We start from the raw sequence: 23,761 nt of genomic DNA on the forward strand, positions 1-23,761 counted from the left end.
TTAAATGTTACAGAGTTTATTTTGTAAATGGCATATCACATTTTACAGTCAACTACACGTTATTAATTTTAGCAAAACAATATTTACATAGCATGTCAATCCAAAACTGCATATAGACACGAGAGTCGATTGAATGCCTACATAACGTGATACTTACTAACAAAACTGTGTCAGTCTCTTAGTAAATTTTAGTTACGTTTAACATGCAAAGCTTACTTGAACATGTTAATGTCGTGGTAATAAACAAACTAACCAAATAAGTATTATATATAAGGAAATCCATACAGTTGAAATCATTGTTTTATGAGTGCCTCATTTCCTGGTTATTTTCTTAAATCAAAATACTATATAATACGTACACATCCGTGTTAAGGAGATTTGGCTTTGAAGTTTATAAAATTATTTAAGGTAAATGTATATGTAAGTTGGAAGTACATATACGCGAAAAAACATTAAAGTAAGTGTTCTATTTACCAAAATACCAATAGCCATACCTTCTTAATTCTTTTTAAAAGTAAAAAAAAAATATATATTTTTAACAAACAAATGATACATACTTTTTCACATTACATACATGCAATTGACATAACGACTAGGGTGATCTTATGCGAGTCTAGTAAAATAAGTTAGAGGTCCCATCCGATTGGTTTAATTTAACAGGATTCCAAGACATCTAGGCCAAGTAGAATGTTTGTAACACAGTATATAAAAGTATAATGTTTTATAGTAAAAGTAAGTTTTCGTATAAAGGTGTTTGTGTAAGTCCTTTTTTCGGAGTTTATCGGTTGCATGGTTTCATAGTCAATTTGACAACAAACGTTGTGCACAGAGGTTTTGGTCAATATATTCAATCCATGAAGATGACTTTTTTGGATAAGTTTCGATAGCTGTGTGTATGAAATTTATTGACATCATTACTTTTATTTTCACCATTATAGAATGTAATAAAACAATGCTTAACATTATTCTTTCCCTGCTTAGCAACTGAAAATACGTTTTCCTAGTGGTTTAATTGTCAGACTTTCTTAGACAACTTTTCAATATCTTTGAAAGGTCCATGCACATATGAAAAACATTAACCACTGTGAAACTGATAAGTTTGTCTTCTTTGTCTTTGTGGTTAAAATTTTGCTAAATAAAAACATTGGTATCAACCAATACATGACCACTTTCATATACTGTATTAAATGTTAGACCCATGCAAAACGCTCGATCCGTATGAGGATATATTAATGAAATCATGTGAATGAGTCAATCATATTTACATATGACTAAAGAAACTAATTAATTTCAACAAAAAGTATCGTATCGTGTGTTGTTGTTTATTTAATTCTACCTGGATTATCCATACAAAGGCACGCCGTAAAATGAAAATGCATCTAGAAGAATATAATTATCGAGAACTACATCACGTTTGAAAACTGTAAAACAAAACTTCGAAAAAGAACAACCAATGATGTTTTAATTAATATATCTGAGATATCTCAAACTTAAAAGGCCCATTTCCGCATGACGCGAAACAAGTCACAACAATGACAAGTTTTACAGTATTTACAAGAAAACAACTTCGTTTAGCCAATAAGCGAAATGGAATATGACAATCGATTTTGTCGTGATTATTTGAAAATATTATCATGTTTCACTCTGGAATTTGAACAGAACTGTGTCTTATCTCTTAATTAGTTTATAACAATCGAGTCATACAGGTATTAAATTGCTCAGTAGTAAATGTTGAACAAAATTAAAGATAGCGAGCTAGTTTTACATTTGGCCAACTTCAATTTATTTACATGTATTTGCATGCAATATATTATGAAATATATGAAAACATGAAACGAAAAACAATCACTGGCGCTAAAACGAAACGCATAAGATATGTAAAAATAACAACAAATAACAATAAATATCATATAACACTGCTATACATAAACCCGAAACTTCTTGTAAGGACAACGACCTAAAATATACGGTACCTCCTCGTAATAATCCATGTCAATAGAAAGGCACAACTCAATTCACTTGAAAGAGCGGAAATGACGACTTCATTATCAGTCACGTGACATGACCCTCGTTAACGACTGACTCTAACGTTGTCGTCTAAATATTTTGCATGTTTCCATCGCTGTCGTCATTAATGTCATCACCACTAGTGCCTGAGCCAAATTCTCTTGCATTAATAATGATCAACGTTTTCATAGTTATTTGTGTCAAAGTTTAACATTTGAAAGTTCGCACTTCGGTTACGAAATCAAGGAATCCCTGAAAAGTAAAGGCGAACGGCATAGCACTTTCTCCGCAGAGTTCTATGTCTATTTTACACATCCCTCAGAGCAACCTGCTTTAAGCAAGTACACATTGAACACAAGACTTGTCTGATAATGTTGTCAAGTTAAAGCTAACAAGAATGGCTAAATACGTTGTGTTTTGCGGTCTATGATGAAGGATGTCTCTGCATTTTTTCCATGAACGCTTTCATCACCTGCAACAAAGGTAAAATAAATAACATTATTTTTCTTTCATTATTGAGAAGAAAGTTATTAAAAAAACATAAGTCAACAAGACCTAATAAGAACTTCATTAACTGCCGTAGCTTCAAACGGCTCAAATTTGGGTTTTCTAGCATTTATAAATAAGAGTTTCGTAAACGGAATAAATGCTTCGCGCAAAAATTCTGCACGCACACACATCAATCTGTATACTACAAACAACTGACTAAATAACAAAGAGTGGTCATTCATTAAAAGATAAGTTTTATTATCAATATTGGATTTAAACATTTTAGGTACGAACCTTTGAGTCCGAACATGGCGCGAGTTGGCACGACTGCCGTTCAACTAGACTCGGACAATCCATGCCGTCGAATTTAGGACTCATGATCACCTTCCGGGAGCGTTCCTTGACCGCTTCCGGACCACACGTGGCAGAACAGGCGCCCCAGTCGCCCCATCCGCTTACCTTGCAGTCTCGTGCTGTTTGGAAAACGAATACAACATAAATTAGTATAATAAGCATGAACAATAATAATGAAGTTATTGCTTATGAAATCAATACAGTTTTCAAACTTTTATTCTTTTTTTTCTTTTTGAATTGCTGCTATTGAACGTTTCATACAAGTATCAGTAGCCACAGTTACGAAACCAACTCAGTATCACTGCAATAAATAAACCACGGTATTGATTAAATTATTAGAGGATTCTACTATCTTTAATAGAGAAATAACCCAATTAAACAACTTACGACACTTTTTCAGCCCTCTGCACTTCCGTCTGCGGCTGAGTTTCTTCGGACACTTTTTTCCGCCATTTTCCGGTTGCTGCTTAATCATACGTGACCGAGTGATGTACTGCTTACCGCATGTGGCCGTACACTGGTCCCACTCCGTCCACTGAGTGACCATGCAGTCCACCTGCTGACCACTTCCGTCTGTGGCGTTTAAATCGCCTGTGCCCATATTTTCCTTTCGATTCTTCATGTTTCTATTCTTTTCCTTCATGAGACGCTTACGTTCCCTCCGCTTCTCTTTCTCCATCTGCCGCTCTTTCTTCGATGGTTTCTTTTTCATGGAGACGTTTGCATCACGCAGAGGAGTTCCGGTTCCGTTCGCACCCATCATCTTCTGCTTCTGCAGACGCATTAAATCATCCTGAGAAGCTGCTATGAGCTCGGCTCTGTTGTGCGAGTTTACCGTTGCATCGAGGTTATCTAAAATTATTAAGATAGTACATTAAGAAACTAATTTATCAACGAATATGTCAATAGTTTCACGGCTAAGTCAGTCAGTTGGTCTGTTGAACAACAGGGCCACGATGACCATGAAGTGCTTATCCGAGTTAAATACTAGTATACATGTACAACAATTATGGAGGGCTTGACCTAGGGACCTTGCTTTATGACACCTCTTCACCCATATTTTAACATGGCAATTATACTGTGAAGATAAACATTCTGAACAACTTTCTTAAAAGTTGAGTGCTAAACATGACCTTTTGAGAGGAAACAAAGTTTTTCTAAGGTTTTCCCCGAGGACCTAGTTGCTTTCATGCACGTGTCCCAGATTAAAACTCGGTCAAGATAATTTTGGTCAAATTTAATCGAGATTGAGTAATAAATGTTGCCTCTAGAGGGGTAACAGGTGGGATTTGATGCTTGATGTGGCCTCTAGAGTGGTAACACGCTAAGGTTGACGACAGGCGACACACGATCTACAACGACGGACGTCGACATTGAGTGAACACAAATCTTGATGAAGGTTAATCTTCAAATTTAAAGAACCGAGCACGCATCACACGCGTCCAAACATTGGAAACCAGTTCAAGTGTAGTTAAAACCGTGTTACCCACCTAGAGGAAACATGTATTACTCAATCTCGGGCGGACGGACGGACGGACAGCCAGACAGACAGACAGACAGGCAGGCAGGCAGACAGACAAACAGACAGGCAGGCAGACAGGCAGGCAGCAGACAGACAGCAGGCAGGCAGACCGACCGACCGACCGACAGACAGACACACACACAAACAGGCAGACAGATAAACAGACAGACACACAGACAGACACACACACAAACACGCAGATAGACACACAGACACGCACACAAACAGACAGACACACACACACATAAACGTACAAAGCAATCCCAGTATAACCAATTGACTACGTCCGGGAGGGTATACACACATTTTCCAACCGGTTGAAGATGCGTGAAACAATAAAGCAACCATGTTTTATAAACCAGTGTCACAGTCAGTCCAATAAACGTCTACAATGTTTCATCTCTCAAACCTGTGATGTACATTTCCTTGCCACCAGCAAATTACCATGCCACTAGCAAATTGCAACACATGTTTCATTTCAACCTTTTGAATCAACCTTATGTTATAAGTCTCAACGTCACAAGCGTCGACATTGTTAATGATTGTGGCGCACAAACATTTAGGATGCGCGATTCTCAGCTGCGAAATGCCAGTTCCAAGTGCGTAACACAACTTACATGCCATCGTAAAACAAACACCTTTGAAGTCAATACCATACGCAAACCAACGAACACTTTAAACAACATTTTTCTATGCATGGTAGATAATGCTGATATATCATCGCATAAGTGTTTTAGCAAGTTAACTTAATTATGTATGCCATGTTATATATCACATCGGATGGGAAGTCGGCTCATGTACGGTCAAGGACACTGTTAATCAAAATAGAAAATAGCTTGAGCCGGGATGTAGTTATAATACTAATATGGCATGTGCATATTATCTGTAAACATGTAGATTAAATAATTGCACAGTTAACTAAATTTAAGTAAATTACTTAAAGTGAATTAAACCACGTGTTACAACGTTGAAAAAATGGCTTTTTGTCATGGTCAAGTTTCAAGTTTATATAAAAAAAAATGTTTTCAACATCAATGTGATACTTGCATCTTTGATACTTCAACATTTCAATATACACTTAAATAACATAACAAAATATGCGTTTATTTTTTAATTTGCATTCTTTTAGTATAATTGGTATTTCTATGTCTACCCAAAAATTATACATAAACAAGACTTTCACAGAACTGAAGGTTAAAAAGTCGCCTCATTCCAATGAGAACACATGAAAGTTTAAGACTCTGTATTATTTCATAATGAAATCTATATACACGTTTCACAGAAGTATGAAGATTTTATTTTATTTTGTATCGTTGTCTGATCAGATTTCACCATCATCCTACGTACTTTTAAAACAAATGAATGACTGTTGCAAACCTATAACCACTATTATGTTGAGTTAAATCAGTTTACATTGATCGACTTACCCATATATTTGGCGCACTGTTCTTGACACTCGGCCTCGGTTTCGAACTTGTTGTCGTTTCCCCGGCAACCGCCATACCGGAAGGGCTGGCACTTTCGCATGTTGGTGTCATAGTACCAGCGCTGGAAGTTTCCCCGACAGGGACCGACGTTCATCGGGAGGGAGCAGATGGCTGAGAGGAATAAAGAAATGAGTATGACATAAAAATAAACGTTTATGTTATTTTGAAAAATATACATGTATTTTTTCATATATATTTACTCTGATTAAATGATTGCACATTGTGTTATATATATGAGTATTTTGTTATATATTTGTGCTCTATGTTTGATGTTAATGTATATTTATGTGTTTATTGTATAATTCGCGAGTATTCTGCCATTTTACATATCTATATTTTATTCAAACTTATGTTCAACGCTCAAACGCGTTCAAAGAGTGGGCGTATATAATTATCAATAAATAGTTGCCTAAAAAAATAGTTGCCTCAGAAACGATTTTAAAGTATTATGACATTGCAATTTCGCCGTTCTATTGATATCAATTAGATTACAAATAAATCATTTAAGACGTATACGTAATAAAAACATATCGTACTCCGTTGAGATGAATTGTGATCAAACAAAAGTGTGCCCTTTTATCAATTGACGGTAAACACAACGAAAACGGATGTCATTTTTACTGCTTTAATCTGCATCCATGCATTATGCAAAAATGCGCTAAATGTTTCATTAAATGCAAATTGATCCCTGATTATCTTAAATACGACATGATTATGATGCATTCAAATATAAAACGTGTGTTTCTTTTATATCGTAAATTGGAGGACTTGAATAGGTTAATTAACCTTCAACCACATGACTTGTTACAAAGAAGATTGTCGACTTATTATTTCCACTATTATCCTTTTATCCTAGAAATGACGCAAATATTCAATTACTCATTCCGTGGCTTAAACACGTTTGTTTTGTTATGTGGCTTTTAAATTCAATTATGGGGAAAGGAATGTCATCTTAATATATTTGCTTTAATATTTTTCAGTAAATATAAATGCTTATAATAAAACTTCGTCTTCAATAATGTTACATCTATAAAATCATTTGTATTAAATAATACTATTTGTATTTTGTGATAGATTGATCAAAAGTAACTAATATTCACATTAATTAATCACATTAATGAGGCACATTAATCTTAAACTTTTAATCGCGACAGGCTTGGCTTACCAGTGAAGTTCTTCATCATGAACGCTTTCCGGCAGTCATGGACGATGCCGTAGCAGACGTCTTGCTCCATGATCTCGTATCCACAATTCATCATCTGCGCGGACTTGCGTAGAAACATGCGCCATCGTTCCCGGACGCCCCGCCCACAAAGCTTCGCGCTGCAAGGCGACCAATCAGACCACGGCGTGATCGCGCAAGGATCCTCGAAATCGATTGTGTCCGTATGGCGGACTTCAAAATTCTTATTCAGCTTCTCGCGGCCCTTTTTCTGCGGCTGATTTTCTACGCAGACGCCCTGGCACGCCTCTTCTTCCGCTAGATCCACGCTGCACATGGACGGCAGGATGTTCTCGTTGACGAGCTCGCGGGTGCGCCGTCGAATCCCGGAGCCGCAGCTGTTGCTGCAGACCGTCCATTCGGACCAGTCCGTCGTGGAACACTTCATCATCTCTGCATAAAGATAATTGAACCTCGCTATGTGAAAGGAGTTAAATGCATATGACTGTGTTAAGTGTCGTTCCAGTGTAGCCAGTCCGCATATGCTAATCAGGAACAACACATTGCGCCGAAACTGGATTTTAGCTAAGAAGAGTCGTCCCTGATTATTCTGTGCGAAACACTTTACGCACATGCATTACACCCCGAATTCACAGAGCGAGGCCCATAAGAAGAGTTGGTTATCTCTTTACCACTCAAGTACGCACTTTAACTTGCTTGCAGTCCCTTTGAAAATCAATTAATGGCCTTTCTATATAGATTCAAGATTTAAATGCTTCATTTATAACCCTTAGATACTGGTAAACAGCATAAGACCAGAATAGTTACTCGCAGGCTGTTCTATTTTTTTGCTGGTTGCATATATCCATTTTCATTTTGCTTTTGAGTGGGTAAGGGTAATGCACCTAGGAACTTGAAAACGGTCTACGCCGTCAGATGAGCAATATTGTGATATTAAAGTCGTGGACAAAAGTGATCGCGGCAAATAAATGTAAATATAGCAATTACAACGAATTTGGATGATGAAGATTTTCACACTTAGGTTGCGTTAGGTCCATTTAAAACCATGAATAGCCCAGTCCTTTCGTGATAAATTGTGATGGCATTATGTGTTTTGCCCTTGTGTTTAAAATATAAGTTGGTCACTTTAAAAAATAAAGCACAGGCAATAAGAGTCGTTTTAAGAACAACCAACTGGAACGCGATCTTGTGAAAGTCAGGCTTAATGCGTGTGCGTAAAGTAGCATCACAGACTAATCTGTGTAGTCCGAACAGGCTTATTGGGTATGCCACTTTACGCACAAACTGGACATTTGTGTCAAAAAGACTTCCTTAACACAAACAGCGAAAAGTGGCGTCCCTGATTAGCCATAGCGGACTGCATACGATATAAAACGCACAAGCACTATTTACACCGGTTTTCCAAGAGCGCGGTTCAAACTGAGTCGCGTTCTGAGAAAACGGGGTTTAATTCATGTGCTTAAAGTGTCGTCCCAGATTAGCCTGTGCAGTCCGCACAGGCTAAGCAGGGACAACACGTTCCGCATAAACTGGATTTATGCAAAGAAGAAACTTTCTGTAAACGAAAAATATCATAAAAGCGAAAGTGTCGTCCCTGATTAGCCTGTGCGGACTGCACAGGCTAATCTGGGACAACACTTTTCGCACATTCATTGAACCCCCTTTTCACAGAACACGGCCCAATGTTACTCTCTCTCACCTAGTTTCTTAGTCATCATCATCTTCTTCTTCATCGCGTCTATGAGGTCCTCGGTGCTGGGTATGTCCTCGCTGCTATGCGACCCATCCTCACCAGCGCAGTTCTCCTGGAGCTTGGTCAAGGTCACCGTCGCCATGGGTTTCACGGGGGTGGGGCCGTAGAAGGGAGAGTCGGGGTGCTTCGGGTACAGGTTGGTTATCTGGTGGATGCGCTCACGAGGGTTGGAGGGAATTTTTCGAGGGTTCTATAATAATAAGAGACGTGCGTTTATGATTTAATATGTGTGGCCTTTGTAAGTTAATTTTCGGTACCTTTATAATTTGTACAAGTACCTACTCCAATATGAGTCGAATTGAAACTAAGTCGTTCAATTTGCTTTAATAGCAAAGAGAAAAACTAAGAAATTCCGAAATTTGTACTAGGTGGTGTTACTATATTAATATATGAACGATATTGATATTTAATTGTATGCGTATTCTTACTGTATTCATATGAATATAAGTGCAGTAATGACACGTATTTATGTATAATAAAAGATAAAAGCTTACATGTGATGCCGCGAAAAACGACTCGAAAATATTGTAGCTACCCGATATACGATACCATAAAAAATACTTATTTTACGTTTGTGCACGTATCATTTTCATGCATGATAACATGCACATACAATGTACATGTAGCTTGTAGAAAGGAAAAGGTCGCCATTGAAAACAATTCTTATATGAATAAGCGTATACTTGTACTTACTATATACTTGATGCCGTCGTCGGTGCCGGCATCCCAGGGGTACAGGTCCACAGTCATCTGATCTGCCCACGTGCAGTTGGTCTGACACACCGACAGAGACGGTATACCTGTGAAAACAAAGTAAAGTTCACCCGTAAAGTATTGATAGGTTTCAAACCTGTGACCAGATGTTAAATATTTTCATATGTACCAAACACCAAGTCTTCCAACAGTGTCCGACTGCATGAAAGATATATAGATAGATTATGTTCATTCCATATTCTTAATACACTAGTTTAATATCATAAACGTGCAGTCTTAACTTTTGAAAAAAGCTCCACCAGGCTGTAAACGTAAAACTCACCAGTGCACAAGTCGGCTCTAGGTCCCACCATAATGATGAGTGATATAGGTTACAACTTGCCTTTAATCTGACTAGGCGAGGTTCACGATGGTACAAAAAGACAGTTTACAATTCATCTATAACCTGACGTGGCTAGATCCCACCATAGTGATGAGGGACATTTGTTACAACACGCATATCACCTATAAACTATAACAGGGCTAGGTCAATTGATGGTACACAAAGGCAGTAAACAACTAACATATACGCCAGTCGGGGCTAGATCCAACCTATTGATGAGGGAGAAAGGGTTAGAACTCACATACATCAGGCGGAGCTAGATCCCACAATATTAATGAGGGAGACAAACCTGTACCAACTCACCTATACACCAGTCAGGTTTAGTACCCTCTAAAGTGATGATGGTGACGGGTGTCAGCACGACTGTTACATCAGTCGGGGCAAAATCCCACCGCAGTGATAAGGGAGAAAGATTACAGCTCATCTATACACCAGTCAGTGGCAGTACCCTCAATAGTAATGAGGGCGACTGATTACAACTCACCTAAACACCACGGCTATGTCCCTCTACAGTGGTGTGGCAGATAGATTACAACTTACATATAAACTAGTCGTGAGTAGGTCCCTCCATTATGGCGAGCGAGGAAGGTAACCACTCATCTATGCACCAGTCGGGTCGAGATCCCACTATAGTATAGTATAGATAGGTTACAACTCTCCTATACACCAGTCGGGGCTAGGTCACTTCATTCTGGTGAGGAAGGAAGGTTACAACTCACCTATACACCAGTCGGGGCTAGGCCCCACCATAGTGATGGATGAGATAGGTTACAACTCACCTATACACCAGTCAGGGCTAGGTCCCACCATAGTGATGAGGGAGATCAGATGAGCCTTTTGGTTCACTTTGAACACCGCCTCACGTGTCTTCGTGACGTCACGCCACATCGGACTGGTCTTGATAACTGTGTATATCTTGTCGCTCTGTAAGACACAAACCATTTTAGAATTACTGTGGGCCATAAATTTTTACCAATCTTTTTTTTACTTTTATAATTTAACATCATCTATTTAACTTTTCAAATCAGCTATTCATATTTGTTTTATTCGCATGTTGATGTCAAATTCTTCACATTGTCTACGTTGTATTCCTGTGTAAAACGTATAGATACCCCGTTTCATGCTTAGACGTTATGATCAAACCAGGGACGAACAAATATCTGCTTTTCACAAATGCTGTGTTGTCAAGATTTATATGTTTTGAAATAAATATTTTTGTGTTTCTGAAATACAACATCAATACAAAATTTGAACTGCCATTATTAGTGTATTTTAATAAAATCCGCCCGTCAAGAATGTTGTATTTCAAATTATTGATGCAATATCATACCATACAATTCTATCCGCCAAGTATTCAATATGCATATTTGATATTGGTTTTAAAAACCAAGCTTGATTATTTGTTGTTACGCCTTTCATCGTCGTAATAAAACAATATATTTTCCTTTTTTGCGTTCATGGGAAAGAATATCTGACTTCTAACGCGTTATTTTAAAAAGTCAGTTTTCCAAGATTTGTTCCCCTTTGAAAGATTCGTTCCAAGTATCCACTCCTTACATGGACTTAAGGTGGCCAACATAAAAATGTCAAACAGACTCATGGTTTACGAGCAGTTGGTCAAAACAACGAACAACAGTGACTTAGACGCTAAGGCGTTCTGACAAAACTAATCACCTCTCACCTAAAAAATATTTCAAAGATTTTGACGCGTGTGAAAAACGACGTAAGAAATCGCCAAAAGGCAGACGCAGGCGCTTTGTTTTAATAAGACAAAAAGGATTTCGGAGGGAAATGTTAAATATGACACTTTTACGTCATCCTCCCAGATGTCTTGGGTATTTGACAAGAAATGATAATTCTTGCTTACGCATGACAGAATACAGTGCCGTGTTTATTGTGTTAACAATGAGCAGGAATAGGTTTTCCAGATAAAGTTGGTCGTATAAAATGCGCTGAGAAAGGATAATGATCCCAGTCAGCGTCTGTTAGCCGGAAGTTGAACGTAGCACGTGCAATTAACGTCTGGAAACGAGTGGCATTGTGGCTGCATGCGGTGTAATTAGTTTAACAGGCCGAGCGATATGCAACAGAAAAAAATAAGAATCACTGCATCTGGGAAAATAGACAACAGTTGCTAAAATTCACGCTGTACGTGTATTTGAAAGCACAACTCTGTACAGTGGCATTGTAGAGTAGAACAATGCATTTTTCTTTTGTGTATTTTTTTTTTTTGAACAGTCTTCATAAAAACGACGCTTTTTAAGAATATTTGGCTTTAAATACAAATTAAATTAAACGATACTTCCACAATGCCAGTTCATATTAACTTATTTAGGCAATACACATCAGTATATATTTAATATCATATAAACCATGTATGTTTGATTAATATTTTTACGCATGTTAAGTAATACGTTTATCACCATACATGAGTACCCACTCTTAATATTTTACATAAAGTAAAATATACACACATTCCAAACGTTTAGGTATCGATAAACCAATATAAAAACATGTATTTACGAATTTTGAGTACACTCGTTATTTGTCATGGAGGCCAAAATACCGGTCGTTTGCAGGTATTTAAAACCCTCTGCTGTTTATCTTAACCTCTCGAAACTATGTTGACCAATTCTTAACATGTTTTCAACCAGGTTAAGGTGTTTGTAGGAGGTACACTCGAGGTCAACATTTAACTACCGTTTTTAAACTTCTGTTCAAAACCATCGTAACAAGAAACCAGTGCAGTACATACTTAGGTCAGTTCGATCGGGTTCGGGTAGACATGGCTTACAAATGAGATTACTTGATGGTCATTTATCTCATATATGTGGCATTAGATCACGTGTTATTGTCTCTTCTTATCTGCATTTCAAGAGCGTTTTGTATTCATAATCTGGGTTTTCTTTATTGAGATAGACACTGGCAGTCTCTAAAATTCCGTTAATTTGCTTATCGTCGTCGTCTTGAAACGTTTATGTTATTATGCTATTGTTATTGAGTGTATTAATATTCAAAATATTTCGATATAAACAGCTGTTTGCTCTTGTTATGAACACACATTTTCGAGGACCAGTCAAATCATGCGGTTTTAAACAATATGTGTCTAATGTTATACGTAATTTTGACATAATCAAACATGATGACTTTGTAGAAAAATATTTTAAGATATAACAACGAAATGTTGCCCAAATGAGCCTTTAATTAAGTTTAACTGCATTCTTAAAGAGTAAGTGTATATATAGTTTAACTCAGTAATAGAAAAAATGTTACATTTTTTACTAGATGAGAAAACGCAAATTTGGTACTTTATTGTTCAATGAACGTGTAACCTTTTTCACGTACAAAATACCGCACAACAACGCATTAATCTTTGAAAAGGCATATTCCAAAGTAAACGTTAATAAGAAAAAAAACGACCAAAGAAAAAATGCGGAAAAAAGAGATATGCCGAGATCATCGTCGTCTCCAAAATGAGTTCTGTCTCGAGTTGTGGCCAACAAAAACATCTACAACAACAGAACATTTTATGATTGGCATGGGGTTGGGTTTGATGTCTTTATACCGCTGTTAACGAACTATTTTATCTCCGTACTACATTTAGTTACATCATTTGCCAGATACCGTCAACCTCTACAATACACATAAAACGTTATTTATGTTTTTAATAAACCATACAGAACCGCAAAGTGTTTTATAAACGGTAACAAATGAATCGCAATCGTCAAAAAAGCCATTTATATATCGTCTTTATCAACTCATATTTGTACCGAATTTGTAAATATCACATCTTCATAGGGAAAGGGCTGGTGAAATAATAGTGTGGTTGTAACATTTGTAATATTTGATCAATTAGACTGCATAGCTTTATCATTCAAATGCAATAAAAAATGCGAAATACAAGTCGCGATTCAGATACCATAACCAGTGAAACATATCATGACATTTGCTTAAAATGTGCATTTTATAACGACCAAGAATTAGCTTAAGATTTGTAAAATGGATTTGTTCTGGGCATTTCATCCATATTTAGATTTTATGTGGACTTTTTTCACTCTTTCGAAAAAACAAATTACTCAAGGTTGATGGATCACACTAATGTAAAGAGTTTCATATCAAACATTTAATTTCGTGCGATGCATGTCATTGTCCGAAAATGCATTGTCATTCAATGTCACTAGGAGACCTCCATGCCACAGAGCCGGTGTCAGGGATCAGTCATTAAGCAAATCGACTGTGAACAACAATGGACTAAATCCTTCATGGAATTTTACATAAAACCTCAGCCACTAGGTGGTCTGCCATCACGAACCATCTATTTTATTTGCGTATATGTTAAAGCTATACGATTTGATGCTATGCTATACATTTTACAACATCATTTAAAATATATAATGCATGGAAATGATCTGAAATCCTTTGACACTTTTACTAGGCAATAAAAAGTGTGAACGGTCTTTGTTACTCAACTGCATCATCACAAACAACAACAAAAATTATAAATGTTTGCGAATTTGAACATTTTAAACTTCGTGTGTCCATTGAGTGCCTTATATAATTTAAGCTTATTTTTATGTTGAAGATAATAACTATCATGCATGCTGTATTGCTAAGTTCTGCCGGTGAACATCATTTAACAACTCAACATTTTGTTCCCTGTATCACAAAATATACATGCATAATATTAGTTGTTGTTGTTGCTGAGGCTGCTGCCGACTTGCTGTAAATAACTTAGCGATAATTTTGAACCATGTAGTAATGAATTAAATCATCCACAAAGTCTACAGAATATATGGTAAATTGCCATCCATCTAAACATCCTGTTGGAACTAGCATAGAACTTATTTATTAAATGTTAACATTAATAATTTCTCTGTAAGTCCTAATACGTGTTATCTTTTTGGTCTCTTTATAAAGCCACGCTTGGATCAGACAATTCTTGCTAATACCTCAGTCACAAATAGACACCGATCACCGTCCGATCAGCGGCCGACGTATTTTTCCGCTAATCGGGCTGGCGACCGGCCGATGCTCGCACGGAAACCGGGCCAATTTGTAGCATCGGGCGGCGTCCGGATTAATTTTAAGTCTCACTTAAAATTTTACCCGACGTCGGGCCCGGGAAGGAATCGAGACGAGATCGAAACAAGATCGGACGATCAACGCACGGGTATCGCCCGGCGATCGCCCGACATCGGATTCATTGAACGTGTATCGGCAAAAGTAAAGGTATTTCCCAGAGGCATAAAAATCGGCCGGCGACCGTCTGATTGCCGGAGGGCCTCCGCACGATGCCCGACGGACGCCGGACGATGCTCGTTATGATACACGTACGATGAATCCTATGTCGGGCGCACGCCGGGCGATAACCGTTCGTTGATCGTCCGATCTTTTTTTTGGATCTCAACTCGATTCCTTTCCGGGCCCGATGTCGGGTAAAACAAACTGTGATATAAAAAAAAATAATCCGGACGCCACCCGATGCTACAAAATGACCCGATGTGCGTGCGATCATCGGCCGGCGCCAGCCCGATGAGCGGAAAAAAACGTCGGCCGCTGATCGGACGGTGATCGATGTCTATTTGTGACTGAGGTTTTAAACTTTGTCACTCATCGGACGGCGGACGGCTCCGACGTGTCCAGTCTTCCCGATGCCTGGAGATCGGACACATCGGCCGGCGACCGGATTATTTGTGACTGAGGCATAAAAGGACTCATATTTTGAATGTGGGCATCTTTATGAGACGTTCACTTTCAAATTTTCCAATAGAAAAATAAGTCGTAAAATCTCAATAAGTCAAGTCCATTGAATTATAACCGGACAATAGCCTAATAGTATTAGCAATTTATAACAGAAAAATAAAAACGTCGTGTGGGCGAAAAAGCACGTTCTTGTCTCTTAATTTAATACAGATTATTTTAGCGAATAGACGGTAATTGTACACAGGTTCAAACGGCAAGTCTACCGTTCGTTGACTTAGCGAAAGCTGTAGATTGTCACAACAGGAAAGGCAAATGAAGATGTATGGCGAAATAATGTGCAGTCTGTCACAGACAAATAAAAAACGCCATCGAATACATGTCCGCTCTGGCCACATGCCATGCTGACATTGCCTGGACACGGCTAACCAAGCGTGAATATTAATTAAGGAGCCGGCCAAGGAGACATCCTGCGCCGCCCAGTATTATATTTTATTCACGCATGTTTAGGTAATGTCCAAGTGTGTTTGCGCGTTGCTTGTCACTTTGCAATGTCCCTTTGCAAACGGGTATGCTATAGTAAAACCTGATGGGAAGTCCAAATATTGTAGTATATTCGTATATTGTTTTGTAAATAAATGTTCAAATGGCTTTCTCCGTACACAAACAAATAATTATAAAAATGATAGAATTGTAATTATGAACCACACGCCGATAAATAGAATCACTTCAAGTATCTTTTATAAAATTATAATCCGTTCTCTTTTTTTTAACAAAATGATAAGAAAGTCTTGATTTGTTTTCATAACAAATTTTCACGTTATCATTTATAAAATATGCATTCTTATGATGACGGCCAACTTTCTAAAGAAACAGTACATTTTGGGCCTCGTATGACCAGTGTCCTCAGATGACCGGGTCAACAGACGCCTCGCTCGTCACGTGTGAGAAATATCCACACCTCTGGCAATAAATAATCGCCATACTCGTAATTTCGGCAGACACTTTGGTGGTCAGAATAAATTATATACGTTTGCTTTCGCTTAAAAGCACAATTTTGGTAAAAATAAATCATCATGAAATATTTGTATTATATTACGATACGTAACTTTGGAAATTTAAGATATTGTGTTCAAGCGATTTGTCCCATGGGTCAGACAATAAGATTCTCGACGGAAAGTTGTTAGTGGTAATTGTTTTCGCAATTGTAAACATTTCTTTCAATAATTTCAGGGAGTATGATAACAATGAAAAGCAATACAATTAACAAAACATTCATTTTTTATAACATGGATGAAGAACCACACTCCAGACGAAGATCTACAAATAAACAAAGATTGAAAACATCCACTCAGACCAATAAAAAGTATCGGGAATTCGCGCGGCGAAAACGAGATCTATATGATTATTAATAGATCTTTGCTTCATAGAAAGTCTTAGTTTGAATTTTAATCGACCTTTGCCCGGGTCTTTTAACAAGATGACTTGCAAATTGCTTCATAATTATCTATTTTGCTTTATCCGTCGAACAATTAGTTTTAAACAAATAATCAAATTGATAGGAATATACCTTATACACGGTATGCTCGTTATCGACTCAGATTACAATCAGAGCATGTGCCACCACAAATGGCAAAGTGTTTGACTCAACAATTCCAAATTATATTCCCACTGTTCGTACAACGTCGTGTGTAAGATATTGGTACGTTTTATTAAAATATAAATTGAAAATGAATAGCAGTGTAACGTATCAACGCTCAATGACATTATATTTAATGATTATTTTGAGTCACCTGTCCTTTGAAGTCTGACAGGCTGACTATTTAACAAATACCATCATTCCTCATTGTGTAGCTGAAATAGACAGGCCCATTGTCGTCATGAAGATTAAAATAAGACTGGGAGGATTTATAAAAAATGCAATTCGATGTTACGACCATAATAAATAAAGTCGTTTCTATTTTTAAATTTAAAAGCTTGAATGTATTAACCCATTTATGCCTAGCGTCTAGCAAAAGGCATGATTCGGCGTCTCATCTGGATCTGCGCATTTTGCTTAAAGGAATTTCTGTAAGAAATACTCTAAATATAGAAATAAATATACAAGACATCACTAATTTTGGAAATAAATTGATCCAATTTAGAAGGATGGGAGTCCACTAGGCATAAATGGGTTAAAAAGCTTACTTACCCGTTCTACTTTATCACAGGATATATCAACGACAGCATACTTATGCATAATATTGGTTTTATATTTAAAAAAAAACACTTATCTGTTTAAAGTGTATATTATCGATCATATAATAATAAAACATGCTACTTGAAACAAAATGCAAAACTGTTGCAATTTTTAAAATTGCACGTGTAAAACTTAACATCATGAGCAAATATGCATTAAAGTAAATTGTTGTACGTTGAAAGCGTGTAAAATGCCTACGAATATGCTTGTTTCTACCCTCAGGCGGGCGGACGTATAGATAAACAGACAGATAAAATGGCCAGGGTGATTCCAGTATATACCCTCTAATAAAAACCATGGGCTGCACTGATATACAATTCGAACGGGGGTTGCACATATTTGTTTTTACGAACACGAGGCGGACATACTAATTCTTGCGGCGAATCCTCCTATGGTCGCCGGTACTTAATGCAAACGAAGATACGGGTTTCATTGAAAAAAGGGTAAAAGTAAATAAGGCTAGATTATTTAAAATGTATTTGTAAATAATCACAAATGAAATATAACAGTCATGTGATTTTAATTGGAATGTCAAGTAGTGGCATGATTGTACTTTGTTTCGAGTGTTTACATTTTCATTTTAATTAAACTACTCATTCCGTCAATAAACATGAAACATTAAACCTACGCAAAGTACATTTCCGATATTTAATCAAACATCCTTTCAAAAGCAAAGCTGTTACCACCAAATTGTATCAACTTTGGACTTATGACTCCAATTAAACATTATAGTGAACTTTTGAACCCTATCTATACAAATTTATCAAATATGATATTAAACAGGAGATGGTCGGCGTGTAAATAGTTCGGCCACCTAATCGCTAAATACCCCACGGCGAAGTATGGCTTTAAGATCGTATTTGAATTATCCATGAATTTATTAAAATTAAATTTTTATTGGGTGTGTGTGTGTGTGTGTGTTTATTTGAATGGCCGCACGGTCTCAATAGCCACTTAACACCCGTCAAATCGCCACCGATGGAGCCCAAAAAGCGGCAGAATTGTTGAGATACAGAATGTTAGACGCGACCGCTTTTGATGTTACTGTAGCTCAATCGGTCGTTGCCGTCTCGTGTACTACATAAAGGTACCCCGGTTAATCTTAGAATACTACAATGTATCAGGTACGGAAAAAAGCTTAAAGGCACCTGGCCATACTCCGATGTTTTAGTTGATTTTCCGTACCCCGGGATTTTTTTAGTATACTTCAGATTACCAGGGGCACTTTTAAGTAGTACCTAGTTGACAATGACCAATCGAGCGTTACTGTGAAGTTGGCAGTTTTGTTAAGAGGGAGTTCCGTTTTTGCTTCTAAAGTGGATCAATTTATTTCCAAAATTAGGGATGTCTAGTATATATTTTTTTTCTATATTCAGAACATTTCTTACGGAAATTTCTTTAAGCAAACAGCGCAGACCCTGATGAGACGTTGCATCATGCGGCGTCTTATCTGGGTCTACGCTGTTTGCCAATGCCTTATTTTTAGACGCTAGGCATAAATGGGTTAATTGTTCACTTCAATAATAGAAATTACATATGGTAATGTTTTACCATGTTGTTTTTTAGTCAAAAGATCATACTATTCAATGATTATAATTTGTTAGAAACAGAACCTTTGACATATTTCGTGAAATGTTAATATTGAAATGATTTTGACGATGAGCATTATATCAGTGCTAATACAATGTCTTGGTCGTTTTGTAGTCAATAAGAATTAATGTATTTTTACGCTGTAAAAGACATCGTTCATTTAATATGAATGAAAAACCGTCGACAGTGGATCACTTAATTGTATTTAGTACACAGTACCTATGGAAAGCACAAAATTATTACGTATGTTCTCATCTATGCGGCGATACACACCTACTCCCATTATCCTTAAAATGCGAATGAAATATTTAGACTTAGTGGCTTTAATAATATGTCTTGACATAAATTATGAACATGTCCATTATATAGTGGATTTCTTAGAAACATTTTTTTGTTTCAACGACACGAACAGACCATACTAAAGTATGACTTGCGTCAACCGAAAATTGGTCTTATGTAAAATGCCGTCAGCGTAGGTCCGAAACAGACGGCGCGGAATGAGACAAAGAAACCTTTCTTGACTGAGCAGTAGACATAGTAGCTCGTGGCAAACGCGAAGGTTAGTCTGGAGTTACGCTTGGGATTTTATTTATCTTTAACTTTGTTGTTTTTCTGTTCGAACTAAATATTTTAGGCTCCATTTTGATATAAGATGATATTAACCCATTTATGCCTAGAGTCTAGAAAAAAAGGCCTTGGCAAACAGCGTAGACCCAGATGAGACGCCACATGATGCGGCGTCTCATCAGGGTCTGCGCTGTTTGCTTAAAGGAATTGCTGTAAAAAATATTCTAAATATAGAAATAAATATACTAGACATCTCTAATTTTGGAAATAAATTGATCCAATTTAGAAGGATGGGAGAGTCCACTAGGCATAAATGGGTTAAATACGAACTTTAAAAATGTTCGCTGGTAACATCCAAGCATACGTACATAATCTATGATACCATGTAGAGATGTTATTTAACCCGTCTTTATTTGAACGCCGCTTGAGGCAAAGAAACGGGATGATGATTTACATCGATGTCTGTAAATGCTATCATAATTTGGATCACATTTCAGGCAATAATATAGAGAATCTCATCATCAAATACGTTTTACAAGGTATAATTTATGTCTCTTAACTTCATGAAATCGCCTAATGAAGCACAAACGGGTTTGGATACATTACAGAAGCCCCAGGTTGCCTATGTTCTCATTCTATAAGACATAATTGAAATGCATAACACCACCCACATAGATTCTCGTATGTCCAGGTTTACAACAGCCTTTATATTGTACGACATAGATTATTTATAATGAGATACGAATATTAAATATATGTGTATTGTGTAGTGTATTTAACGTGTTGTAAATTGATGGGATTCTCATCCGTCTACGCTAGGAGCCTTCAAGTCTCTTGTTAAAGACACACGAGGCCATACGGCTAATGCCGTTCTGTATCTCAAACATATTCTTAACCCATTTATGCCTAGTGTCTAGAAAAAGGCCTTGGCAAACAGCGTAGACCCAGATGAGACGCCGCATCATGGGGCGTCTCATCAGTGTCTGCGCTGTTTGCTTAAAGGAATTTCTGTAAGAAATATTCTAAATAAAGAAATAAATATACATATACTAGACATCCCTAATTTTAGAAATAAATTGATCCAATTTAGAGGATGGGAGAGTCCACTAGGCATTCATGGGTTAGCTGAAAATATTCACCGATGGGAATGAGTATGTTTTATCTGAGCATTGGAATTTAAAGGTTTGTGAAAACGGGGCTTAATGCATGTGCATAAAGTGTCGTCCTAGATTAGCCTGTGCAATCCGTACTGTCTAATCAGGGACGACACGTTCCGCCTGAATTGGATTTATTGTAAGAGGAGTCTCCATTTACACACACAAATCCATAAAAGCGGAAAGTTTCGTCCCAGATTAGACTCTGCTGATGACACTTCACGCAAATGTATTTAGCCCATTTTACTCAAAATGAGACTCTTATCTAGAAAAAAACAAGATCTACATTGACCATTTGGGGCAGGGTTTCCATGTCGCTAAAAACTAGGAATCCATATGAATATGTCAATAAGTCTAAGATCTTCGCTACTATCGATCCCAAAACATACAACGCCCTTTATAAAATTTTAATAAAAAAATGAGTGTACTTTAGTTTTCCTTCACTCTACATTGAACATAAAAAAATTCAAAACGCAAGAGTGTATTCACGTTTTGCTTAAGATGATTGCACTTAAACAAAATGAAGAAATAAGAGTCACATACTCACGTTTTTCTTTATGCTACATTGCACTTAAACATTTCGAAAAAAACAAGAGTCACATACTCACGTTTTTTTTATGCTACATTGCACTTAAACATTTGGAAAAACAAGAGTCACAAACTCACGTTTTCCTTTCTGCTACATTGCACTTAAACATTTGGAAAAAACAAGAGTCACATACTCACGTTTTTCTTTATGCTACATTGCACTTAAACATTTGGAAAAAACAAGAGTCACATACTCACGTTTTTCTTTATGCTACATTGCACTTAAACATTTGGAAAAAACAAGAGTCACATACTCACGTTTTTCTTTATGCTACATTGCACTTAAACATTTGGAAAAAACAAGAGTCAAATACTCACGTTTTTCTTTATGCTACATTGCACTTAAACATTTGGAAAAAAACAAGAGTCACATACTCACGTTTTTCTTTATGCTACATTGCACTTAAACATTTGGAAAAAACAAGAGTCACATACTCACGTTTTTCTTTATGCTACATTGCACTGAAACATTTGGAAAAAACAAGAGTCACATACTCACGTTTTTCTTTATGCTACATTGCACTTAAACATTTGGAAAAAACAAGAGTCACATACTCACGTTTTTCTTTATGCTACATTGCACTTAAACATTTGGAAAAAACAAGAGTCACATACTCACGTTTTCCATCATGCTACATTGAACATTGAAAGCTTAACCCATTTAAGCCTAGTGGACTCTCCCATCCTTCCAAGTTGGATCAATTTATTTCCAAAATAAGGGATGTCTAGTATATTTATTTCTATATTTAGAATATTTCTTACAGAAAGTCCTTTAAGCAATCAGCGCAGACCCTGATGAGATGCCGCATCATGCGGCGTCTCATCTCGGTCTACGCTGTTTGCCAAGGCCCTTTTTCTAGACGCTAGGTATAATTGGGTTAAAGGAAAATAGGATTATACTCACGTTTTCCTTCATGTTCTGCTCGAGGACGCTAGAGTATCCATACTCGCATACCTCGCGGACACCCTTCTCCGCGAACCCCCCGTACTCCCAGATGTAGAAGTCGTCCGTGTGTGTTGCGCCGACAATGTTTGACCAGTGCAGCAGGTACGCGTCTGAAATACGGGCAACACGTGGTCGGTTATTCAATATCTATATAATATTATGTATAATATACGGAGAACAACAACACTTTTGCAATACTCAATACATGGCTCAAAAAGTCAGACCGTGTTGCACTTAATATAAGCGCTTACAGTCAGACCGGGCTGTACTTAATATTGAGCGCTTACAGTCAGACCGTGCTGAAATTTATATTAAGCGCTTACAGTCAGACCGTGCTGTACTTAATATTAAGCGCTTACAGTCAGACCGTGCTGTACTTAATATTGAGCGCTTACAGTCAGACCGTGCTGTACTTAATATTAAGCGCTAATATTCAAACCGTGCGATACTTTATAAATTATATAGCGCGTAAAGTTAAACCGTGCTATACTTAATACATGTATGTAGCGCTACAAGTTAATTCAAGATATACTCTATATAGCGCTACGATTTAAACCGTATTAAACTTAATATGAAGCGCTGAAAGTTTAACCGTGCTACACTTAATACATAGCGCTTAAAGTAAGACATTGCTTTACTTAATATAAAGCGCTTAAAGTCAAACTTTTCTGAACCGAATATGCAGCGCTGAAAGTTTAACAGTGCTAAAGTGACATTGAAGTCTGCAACTTCTTCTTTCACAACAACAGCTGTCCTTTAACGAATACACATGCATATTACTATCATGAAAAATAAATAAAACATACTCTGTAAATACTTGAAAAACCATTTGCACTGAAAATGACAACTAGTATATGTAAAGTACTTTAAGAAGAACTACTTGAACAGACCATACATTTCTGATAGATATTAAACTGAACAAAGCAATCCAAGCAAAGCAAACTGAATAGTTTCTCGAGCGTTGACTGCGCAAACGTCTGACTGTGTTACATTAAAACAATGAACGTTCAGTTTTATTATGGTTATGTCGCCGTAATATATACTATCGTTTTCGTAATTGGCAAATGACGTATTAAAATCTTATTT

The 23,761-nt window shown here is 37.0% G+C and overlaps 1 protein-coding gene across 1 annotated transcript in view; it reads right to left on the reverse strand.

Annotated features, from left to right (window-relative positions):
- The window catches only part of LOC127854167 (spondin-1-like), a 76,982-nt gene continuing 53,221 nt past the window's right edge, over nucleotides 1-23,761 (reverse strand). Inside the window, exons 6-14 of the mRNA XM_052389165.1 lie at nucleotides 22,634-22,785; nucleotides 10,671-10,815; nucleotides 9,489-9,595; nucleotides 8,742-8,985; nucleotides 7,025-7,474; nucleotides 5,800-5,970; nucleotides 3,238-3,702; nucleotides 2,791-2,969; nucleotides 1-2,479 (exon numbers count right to left, since the gene is read on the reverse strand). Coding sequence (XP_052245125.1) covers nucleotides 2,432-2,479; nucleotides 2,791-2,969; nucleotides 3,238-3,702; nucleotides 5,800-5,970; nucleotides 7,025-7,474; nucleotides 8,742-8,985; nucleotides 9,489-9,595; nucleotides 10,671-10,815; nucleotides 22,634-22,785 — 1,961 coding nt within the window. The 3' untranslated portion in view covers nucleotides 1-2,431. The remainder of the gene's footprint in view (nucleotides 2,480-2,790; nucleotides 2,970-3,237; nucleotides 3,703-5,799; nucleotides 5,971-7,024; nucleotides 7,475-8,741; nucleotides 8,986-9,488; nucleotides 9,596-10,670; nucleotides 10,816-22,633; nucleotides 22,786-23,761) is intronic.

Source organism: Dreissena polymorpha, chromosome 12 (assembly GCF_020536995.1).
Source record: "Dreissena polymorpha isolate Duluth1 chromosome 12, UMN_Dpol_1.0, whole genome shotgun sequence".
In the NCBI taxonomy this organism is placed as follows: domain Eukaryota; kingdom Metazoa; phylum Mollusca; class Bivalvia; order Myida; family Dreissenidae; genus Dreissena; species Dreissena polymorpha.